The following is an 11,709-nucleotide window of genomic DNA, read 5'->3' on the forward strand; positions in this document are numbered from 1 at the left end:
TAATAATAATATATGTAGAAGGTTTCACATTTTAATCAGTGGCGGATCTTGACCAACATTGTTGGGGGTGCCCAAATAATACATCCAAAATTTATACATTTCATTATTGTCACTAATACAATAAAAAATGAAGTATACGAAGAAAATTGAGAGACATAAATACCAAAAATGATTTATCAATATACCTATTTAAATAATCTATTCCTTTATTCTTCATCAATATACCTATTTTAAAAAAAATACTAAAAAATGATTTATCATAATCTAATAAAAAATTGAGAGACATAAATACCAAAAGAAAATTCGATGATAATCAAACCACACTTAAAATTCAATTATAAAAAACACAAAGTACAATCATGTTTTCTTCTATGTTGATAAAATAAAAAATTAATATAAAAGAGACTCATTAAATAAATTATGAAACTAGTATTTCACTATCAAGTGAGACAAAAGAGAATTACCTTCTTCTTTATTTCTTCGAATGGAAGAGAACAGTTGAGAGATGAAAGCAAAAATAATTGATTTTTTTCTCTTCCGAAAGAAAAGAAAATAGGTAAGAATGGAAGATGAGAACAATTTGTAAGAAATTCAAGACATAGACATATAAAATAGGCTCATTAAATAAATTATTGAATTAATATTTCACTATCAAGTGAGACGAAAGAATTACTTTCTTCTTTTCTTCCTTGAGAAGGGAAGAGAATAAAGGAGAAATAAGAGAAAAAATAATAGATCTTTTTCTTTTCAGAAACAAAAAAAACAGATGAGAATGAAATATAAAAACAATTTATGAAAAACACAAAAATAAATAATTAAAAATATCTTGATAAATCTTTTTAATATTTATTCTTTATTATATTTGATTTTATATTTTATTATTTATTAGTATTAATTATTATGTTTATAAAAGAAATAAAATATTTAATTTAATATTTATAACAAAATAAAATTAAAATACATGATATTTATAATAAAAAAATCAAAATATTTATTGTAAAAAAGTTTCAAAATTTTGGGGAGCCGAGCCCCTCCTGCACCCTTGATCCGTCCCTGATTTTAATTAATTTATTATGTTAATATATTTGACTTTAGTTTTTAAGATACATTTTAAATTATCTTTTATAACATTTTTAATCATCTTATACGTGTATATATAGATGATCAAGTACTCTTGTTAGATAATAGAGTTGAATAAAAGATGATGAAGATATTATTCTTTATCTTTTGTTTGGTGACTACTCATATTAGTTATTATGTTGATGGTATTCGAGTTACATCAAAGGAAGATGTGAAGTTTGAGATAAAAGCAAATCCCATTACTAATTCTCCAATCAAGACTATTCATGTATTTTATAATTTTTGAATATTTTTTATGTAATTTCCTTTTCTTTTATTGATATCGTATTATATGAATTACTAATTTAATTTTGTTTATATTGGATTTTGTAGACAAAATTTGGAGACATTGTTGATTGTGTTGACATTTACAAACAACCAGCTTTTAATCATCCTTTATTAAGAGATCATAAATTACAGGTATATATAATAAAAACATTTGATGACATAGAACAGCTTCAACTCTATAATATTTCAGTTATTTGGCTTTAACTTTCAATCTAATTTTGATAACATTTTAATAAACTATTTATTAATTTGTTTGTTTCTTTATTTACAGTTAAAACCCAATTTTGAAATTGAAGAAACAGCTGGGAATAGTTTAGAGATTGAATCCATGTTTGGACTTGACGAGGAGATTTGTCCAGACGGAACAGTTCCTATTCAGAGAACAATAAAAGATCATATCACTGAAGAAAAATTGTCGTTAAATCATCATATGTTGGTTAAAAGCAATCCTGGTGTTCATGTAATATATCTTATCTAATATCTAATGTTGATCGTTTGTTCCTTAAAATTATATGACATTTGATTTTTAAAGTTGATTAATTTTTTTAACATATTGATTTTTTAGGTTGCAGAGGTATCTCTCAATAAACGTTCGGGTCCTTATTATAAAGTGAGTGGAACAACTAGTGTTTATAATCCACAAATTCATAAGAATACTCAAATATCTTTGGCTCATCTATGGGCTGAGAATGGATCTGGAAACGGTATCAACAAAATATCTGCAGGATGGCATGTGAGTTACAACACTTGAATTTATGATTTTCCTACAAAATAAAGTAATTTTAATTTATGTCTTAAATTTGAATACTTTTAAATCTCTTTCTAGTATCAATCAATTGGTCACTTTTCCTTCCAATCTTTTGTAACCCCTTAGTCAACTCAACTTTCTCAATCTTTCTTTTAGAAGTGTCTTGACTATAAATAACAAATAAATATGCCTTTCTAGGTATTATTCAAATTTATTTCTATTTTGATCAAAAATTCTTGAATTGGCTAGATATGAATATGGATAATACTTGATTTTTTCAATTGAACACGAGGATAGAGATGAGTTTGTACATATCGATTATGTCTTTGTCCCTATACCTACCCTAATACTCATTCCCGCTCGTATCCTCATCTCCGTTTAAATTACTAAAATATTCATAGTTTATTAGGTAATACAATATATATATAATTATTAGTGGTTAGTTTTATAACCTTTCTTTCATTAACTACACATTTTTTTCTCTCTTGTCTAATTGTTTGGCCGCACCATGAAATCAATTCACATCTTTAATATACCTTCTCTCTAATAAGAACCTTTATACAGTTATGTTCAAATGATATATGAAAATTAAATATTTTGTATGTCTAATATTTGAATATTTCTACTCTTTTATATAAACACTTCATTTGTTAGATAATAAGAAATTTATCATTTACTATCATATACTTAATTTTTGTTTCAATTTAGGAACTCTTTTTGTTTTTTTTTTTCTGAAACAATCTTCATTATCTCTCAACAATTCGACTAGTTTAATATTTGAAAATTTTTGTTAGATCTCTAAAATATTTTTCATCTTATTATACCCTTAATTAAACATTTTTTTTCTTAGTGAAATTTCATTCAATAGTATATTAAATTGTTTTTAAGATATACATTTGATTATTTTTATTTCTTTTTAATATTTTTATTTGTTGTTTATTTTTATAATGTAGAACACTGTTTTGATATTTTTTATATAATTACTTTTATTTTCTAACTCATTATCATAAGTCATATGTGTAATTCTATTAGTACAATTGTATAAAAAAAGATTCATTTACTATAATACAATAATTTAATGTCATTGTCATGAATATTGTTTATTACTATCCAACATATGTTGAAGTTCAAAAGATTTACGCTAAATTTCAATTTTTATCAGTTTAATATTTGTTTTTTGTGTTATTTCATTCAAGTAGTGTATTATAATTTTTATTACTGTGAAAAAATATATATTAGAATTTTAAGAAAATGAGTATAAAGACATTTAAAATATTTTTAAATTTGAATATATGTTTTGTTTTTGTAATTTCTTAAAAATATTTTTAAATTTTATCAACTTTGTCTCATTAACATTTACAAACTTAATAAATATTTTGGTTTACATTAAATTTTATTTGGTACTCTAATTTGAAATGTAAACAAATATAGTTTATTTCTAAATATATTTTCTTAACAATATTTATTATTATTTTATAAAAAAATAACTAATTGATATTAAAATAATAAGAAATCAGTACAGATATGGACACGAGTATAAATGTATACCGGTTATCTTGTGAGATAGAGATAAAACAAAAATTTCATACCCATTAAATTTAGATATAAAAACCGAGATAAATTTTTTATTTAAAAATGAGTATAAAATAATAAAACGTCACATCCTGTTACCATTTCAAGACTTACCGAAGTAATGGTCATGTTTGAAGATGAGAGTAATGATAGGTCAAATAATTTTTTTATTAGAAGTTAATTAGAAATACTCAAGTTTATTAAGTACTTAAAAATTAATTAAATCTGTTAATTTTTTATCTATTATTTGTTTCTTATTATATACATACATTTGTCGTGTTAAAGGAAAAGAAAAATAAATAAAATAAAAATAAATAATTATTTTATTACAATTAAATCGTTGGCTTCTAGAAAAATTTATTAAAAAGAAAAAAGAAAAGGGATCATAGAATGTATCTAACTATTCTTATTCTTTGACATCAGGTAGATCCAATGTTATACGGTGATAATGCAACTCATTTTTATACTTCATGGACGGTAAGAAGAGATATTGTTACCTCTTGTTTTACACTTTTCTCATTTTTATGAAAAAAGATTATAATTAAACTTCCTTTTCTATTTTTAATACTATAGACAGATAATTTTTGGAAGACCGGATGCTTCAACGTTAGATGTCCAGGTTTTATTCAGATCGACAAACGTAAAATCTACCTTGGTGGACGTGTGTCCAACATATCTGTATACGGTGGACCAATTTTTGAGATTCCTATTACTCTTACTCTGGTAAATATATTTTTTATTTTTAAACTATTATAAAAAAAATTATTTTTGTAAAAGTTTGTGTAAAGTAATTTTTTCATATACGTGAATATGTCTATTTTAGGATCCGATGACGAAAAGTTGGTGGTTAAGTTCCGGACAGACAAGTATCGGTTATTTTCCGGCAGCATTGTTCAAGAACTTTGAATCGGCAAGCGTAGTAGGATGGGGTGGGAGAACAAGAACCGATGTCGGAAATACTAGTCCTGAAATGGGATCTGGATATTTTCCTGACAGAAAAATGACTCATTCATGTTATTTTAGATCAGCATTGATTGAAGATGAATCAAGAAAAATTTTTCCACCTAAACCTGATCAAACCTCATCCTTCAGTGACGTCACTAAATGTTATGGTGTTAATTACTATGGAGATCAAGGAGGGTATCTTGGGGCTGTTCTCCTGTTTGGAGGACCTGGTCGTGTTTGTGGAGATTAATTTTTTTTTTTTATAATTATGTTTTATATCAACTTTAAGAATAAACAGGTTTATTATTAAGTACAATTTACTTATCCATTTTTCTCTCTTTTCTTTGCTATTTTTTCTTTACATCAAGTTTGCAAATGATTTATATGTATAATAGTTAATTATGGACGTTAACATAAATTGTTTAACTTTTTAGGGTGTAAAACTAACATAAATACCTCGTTTTATGTATATAAATAAATAAATGTATAATTATTGAAAGAATAAGAAGAATAAATAGATAATTATGTTAAAAAAAAGGAACCTATATTATTTTAATTGAATAAATTGAGCTAGTTACTCTAATCACCTAATAGGCTAATATGTATTACATTTCACGTTACATTTGTATTGACTTTATTCTTTCTTTTTCAATTTTTTTAGTACGAGACTTAACTGCCAGTCTATTTTATTTTATTTTATAACGTATTTATTTCAAAATTATATATTATTCTAAATAAAAGATAGAGAGAAAATTTTAACATATCAACAAGAAAAGGCATTAATATGCATTAAAGTTAAGAAACTTGAAATCAAAAAATTATTTATTTGAAGTTATTTATTATTGTATTTTATAAACTATTTTTAATAAATAAAAAATTTAAAATATTTGGAATTCAATGAAAAGAAAGTACTAAAAGATAGGAAGACACCAATTTCAAACTCTGTTAAGTTTGAAATTACTTGTGCAATGTTCGAAAAGTCAATCACAAGTTATTTCTTACATGTGGTGACGGTATACAATGTATATATAGTGACAAAATTAAATAAATAATTCTTGTCGAAAGTATACTTCAATCTTTGCATCAAAATTTAATGTTGATGTATATGTTGTAGAAGAATTCAAAGATAGTGAAAATGTTTCACTTCAACAACAATTTCATAAGTAATAATAATTAATTTCAAAATAAAGGTAGAGGAAGCGAGGAGCATGGTAATCTAAGAGAATATTTTATAGTAGATTTGGTTATCTTGCTTCTCAATGTTATACCAGGTTTTGATGATAATAATATAAAAAGAAGACATAATTGAAATATGGCTCAGAGAAAAAAAGTGGAGAGTTCGTTGTTATGTTCATTTGTTTTGAATTAATTAATTTTCATATTCACTGCTTAAATTAATAAATAAGCATAATTATCTAAATAAATGTAAATCCCTTGGAAAAATAACATTTGGACTTATCATTTTTACTATTTGTACGATTTGTTATGCTTGCCAAAAAATTAACATGTGTTTTTTGCAAGTATTCTTCAAACTGTATAGACGGTCGACAAAGCATAAAACTTGAAGACTATTTGAAACAAGAGACTTTCAATGAGTCTTTGAGGACTAACAAAGTGGATGTCGCTTGGTCTTACCGAAACATTTTGTATGAATATGGTAGGCAAGGCGTAAAACTTGAAGACCAGTTGGAGCAAGGGATGTCCAGTGAACCTTGAAGGACCAATAAAGTGGATGTCACTCAGTCTTACCAAAATAATATGTAACACATGATTTAAAATAAAAATAGTACATCATATCAATGTAGTTATTTTCTTAATCTTTATTACTAATTATAATTAATGTTCGGTCCAAATATTGGCTTGACTTCTTACTCGGTCCAAATGCTAGCTTGACTTCTTGTTCACCCAAAATCTTAGGAAGCCACTTCGACTCATGACAAATCTTGAATAAAACTCAGTTGTTTTATGACAAATCTTTATCAAGTCAGAATCAAAACGATCACGTTGAGGTTGGCCATTCCCTGAACAATATAACATATAAATAAAATATTTACATAGTTGAAACTAAATATAGACACAATTTTTTTCCTTTATGTGTAACAGATTTCCCAAAAAAAATTTGAGAAATTTGTTAATAGGAAAGGGTCTTATTAAAACCAGTAATGTAGATTTCTCAAAAGATAAATATTTTAGACACTTAAAATGCTTAAACTTTAAAAAATCTTTAAAATATGATAATTTGATGGATCTTTTGATAAATCGGATCGAAAAATGATAAACAAATTCTTTCTTGCTTAATTCTTCTCTTCTCGGTCAGTCCTGAGTTTTTCATTTTCTCAACTCATTTATTCAATCTTCCCTTGACTTTCTCTCACCTCTCTGTCATTTCTTAACCCTAGTTTTCTATTTCACAGGCTTGTCCTAAATCTATTACCTTGAAGGCTTGCAGACGAAGATGATAAAATACAATTGAAATTAGTAGGATGATTAAATGGTTAAAGGTTTCACAACAACCGCTGGTGCATCTCGAACGATATTTGTTAGGAATAAAAATTATACCATCAAAATTTATATATTTAATTATTATCGATAATATAATAAAAATAATATATACTTTAATGTAATTGTAATGAAAGAAGCTACACATATATAAAAAAAATTATACTATGACTTTCTTTTTTGACTTTTATCATTTATTTTTAAACGTGACTTAGTATGGATCATTGATTTTTTTAAAAGAAAAGATAATGGTATATTAATTAATAATTCACCCTAAGCCATATCAGAGAATAAAGAATGAGAATAAAAAAATAGAAATCATAGTATAACTATCCCATATATAAAGGATTGTCCTTTATTCCTTTAGATATTTGTTAACGGATCAATAATATGGTAGTGTCTCTTGTATCACTTATAAAAAATAAATCTATTCTTTTATTTTTCATCAATCTATCTATTTAAAAAAAAATTAAAACTGAAAATTAATTTATGTAATCTAATCAAAATTCTGAAATGTTATTATTAAAAGAATATATAATAATCAATCACATCTAAAAACCATTTATGAAAAAAAATTAAAAATACTAAAACTTTTATATAAATGTATAAACTTTTTTAAGATACAAAATATATAAAATTATAAAATTATATCAAAGTTTTAAAAAAGATATTTGAAATTATATATCAATGAATATATAAAAAAAGTTGAGGACCGAGGGCCTCCTCTCTCACTAAGCTATGCCATTCACAACAAAAACTAAAAGTAGGTCGATTGTTTTAATTGAAAAGTCTTGAGTTTTTTTTTTCATTCACATATTTTTCCTATGTTCGAGGCTCTATTCGTTTGAAGAGAGATAATAACAATAAACTAGTTTACGAAGATGGATATAAATCTTTTTTTATGTTCTCATTGAATAATTTAAGTGAATTAACAAAAACGGATTTGTGCGTTCTCTAATAAAATTCATCCACTCATCTTTGTGAATATTTGAACAAATTTATATTCACTTTACTTTTATGCCCTTTTATATTATATATAATTATTAATCATAATATATTATTATTATTATTAATATTGTTTATTTACTATTATATATATATATATATATATATATTTATTATGTAATCGGTTATATGTATATAATAATAAATAATATATATATATAATAATAATTAATATTAATAAATTTATTAATAGTTAATATATCTAATAATAATTAATAATGTATATTAATAATTAATAATATATTTATTTATATATATATAATAATTAATAATATATAGTAACTAATAATATATTTGTATATAATAATATGTATAATAATTTTTATAATTAATTAATAATAATAAAAAAAATATGTGTAATAATTAATTATAATTACTATATTGTTAAATTTTAATATTTGTAATTCATCTAATAATCATTTAATTTTATTTTTACCATCAAGGGTATTTTAATAATTTTCAAATTTTATGTATTAAAACTTTTTTTTAATCTATTACATCAATTATATCATTGACTAACTTTTACAAAATTTATCTCTAAATCCACTTATTTACTCTCTAAATCCACTAAAAAGCCATAGATATTCGTTCACTCAAATCAACATAAATTCATCTTCACACTATCTCTCGAATTTACCCTACTAAATGAACACAAACTAAGATTCGAAATTAGTATATTCTATTTTGGTCTATATAACTTAAGTCTTTTATTTTCCAACCTTTACCCAAATTTTCTTATTTTGTGTATAATCTATTTTCTTATTTTAAGATTAAAAATTAGTATATGATATTTTGTGTATAATTCTAGAGATATTATCTTTTATATATATATATATATATATATATATATATATATATATATATATATATATATATATATATATATATATATATATGTATGTATGTATTGTGTAAAATATTCGCTTTAAAATGTTTTCTTTTATTTATTTTTTCATATATCAAATCAAATATTATTTTTTTTGTTATTGTACAATTTGGTTCCTCTTTAACAAATCGATATCTAATTTTAAACTTTAATAAACTAAATTATAAACGCTTAAACTTTAATTTACAAAATATGGATGTAGAGTAATACAATGTAATTATTTGAATTGAAATCTATAAAATCCAAATTAGTTTTATTTTACCCGATATAAATCTGTATTTTATTTTATTTCAATTCAAATTTTAGATAGTTTGTACTATATTTGAATTTATTTGAATTTCAATTATTTAGATTGTGACAGGATTTTTCAAAACAAAAAAAAAAATATTAAACATGAATAATGAAATTGTATAAAATATTGTGTCTTTAGTAAGGTGCATTGTAATTTGAAGAGAATATCATACTTTGTTTATCAGTATTTGACATTTTACTCTTAAAAATGAAACAAATAACAACGTGCTCTATCAAGCATTTCCCGGAACAACTATTTTGACCATTTTAAATATTTAAAATTATTTATTCTTATATTTATAGACAATGGAGAACAAATTATAATGTATTATTATAGTACATGTAAAGAAGTGAACAAAATATAGTATAACCAAGAAATATAACAAATTATAAATTACACGTGAGTTTAATAAAAATATGAATATACTTTTGTAATTCATTAATATACTTTTAAAACACGTAACATATACCTATATAAAAAATATCAATTTAGTATTATGATACATACAAACAATATACATACTAATTAATTAAATGAAATACTAAAATATAAAAATAATTAAAATTTTCTAAAAGACGTAACTATTATTCTTATGTAATTTAAAATTATTTTTTTAATCAAAATTTTAAAGGTTAAATATATTTTTTGTCCTCAACTTTTAGTAAAAATTATAATTAGTCTCTCTTCGAAACTTTAGCCCATTTAGTCCCTCAACTCTAAAATTGCGTGAATTTAGTTATTTTAACCAAATTTTATTAAGTTTATTTGACATTTCAAATACGTTTCATGATAGTTTTTTAGCTAATATTGAATTAAAAATGTGTCAAATGATGTAAACATCTCAGATGCTAGTTTAAAACGTTAAATAAGCTTAACAAATTTTGTTTGACATGACTAAATTCACGCAGTTCTGAAGTTGAAGGACTAAATTGAGTTAAAGTTTCAAGGATGGACTAATTCCAATTTTCATTGAAAGTTGAGGGACCAAAAACATATTTAACCCAAATTTTAATTATCTTTTTAAATTGTACACAATTTTATAAAATTATACTATGATTAATTGTACATAAAATGTACAATTAATAGTTTTAATAAAAACTTTATATATTAATAATATTAATTATGAATATGAATGTTTAATAAACAATTAATTACATAAATTAACATAAAATTAATATATCATATTATATATATATATATATATATATATATATATATATATATATATATATATATATATATATATATATATAATGTTCATTGATATATAAGTTATATACATTAATGTATAATTAATCATAAGATATATAAAATTGTACATTAATGATTCTTATGTGTATAAAATTGAAAAATCAATTAATATACATATTATCCACATATATTTTTTTATATTAATTATACAATTAATATACCTAATTTTTTTAAAAATATTTCCCATATTATATACATATCAATTAAAAGAATTAATAATGAAACTAAAATAATAATAACAATATGTAAAATAATTAATATATATATATATATATAACTGTTATTATTAACATACAATTAATATATCATTACATATATATTTAATGTATAAGTTAAATAAAATTGTACATTAATGATTCTTATGTATATAAAATTGTAAAATTAATTAATATACATATTTTTCACACATATTTTTATAATAATTGTACAATTAATATACCTATGATTCTTATATTACTTTTTAAAAACTATTTCCCATATTATATACATATCAATTAAAAAAATAATAATGAAATTAAAATAATAATAATATGTAAATAAATCATAAAATAAATTATTAATAATGTTATAAATATAATTTAAATATATTTTTAATCTTATAATATAATATAATATAAAAAATATAAGTAGAAAAGAAGAAGATGTGTGTTTATCTAGTACGTCCTATACTTTACATATATTTGTCAATAAACTCTCTCACGTATAAAATAACAGTATTTTTATAATGATAATAATTTATAATTCCTTATGTTAATAACTTTAATAGATATAATTTTAATTTAAAGTTATACAGTAACAAATAATCATGTATTTATTATATTTTTTAAAAATTATTGTATATTTTTTAGTATATATATATATATAATGTATAATATATTATTACTTTTATATTATTTTTAAAATTAATGTATTAACGTATTATTAAATATGTTTCATATGTAATACACATACATAGATCATATAGGTGCTCATCAGAGAGTCCAAAAACTTCATTGTTTTCCTAACCTTGAGCGGCTCCTCTTTGGTCCACAATCCTTACATAATATTGTAATATTTATATACCTGTTCTAAGCAGTTATTTTTTTATTTCTTGAAGGACCTTCT

General features: G+C 22.3%; 1 protein-coding gene across 1 annotated transcript; it reads left to right on the forward strand.

The window, feature by feature from the left end:
• Window positions 1-1,194: 1,194 nt before the first annotated feature.
• LOC114195587 lies at window positions 1,195-4,988 on the forward strand. The gene is made up of 7 exons (XM_028086107.1): window positions 1,195-1,348; window positions 1,453-1,539; window positions 1,679-1,867; window positions 1,973-2,140; window positions 4,151-4,204; window positions 4,301-4,450; window positions 4,551-4,988. Exons 1-7 carry the CDS (start codon window positions 1,202-1,204, stop codon window positions 4,920-4,922), a joined length of 1,167 nt encoding a protein of 388 aa, XP_027941908.1. The 5' UTR covers window positions 1,195-1,201; the 3' UTR covers window positions 4,923-4,988.
• Window positions 4,989-11,709: the final 6,721 nt, after the last annotated feature.

This window comes from Vigna unguiculata, chromosome 8 (assembly GCF_004118075.2).
Source record: "Vigna unguiculata cultivar IT97K-499-35 chromosome 8, ASM411807v1, whole genome shotgun sequence".
Taxonomy (NCBI): Eukaryota; Viridiplantae; Streptophyta; class Magnoliopsida; order Fabales; family Fabaceae; genus Vigna; species Vigna unguiculata.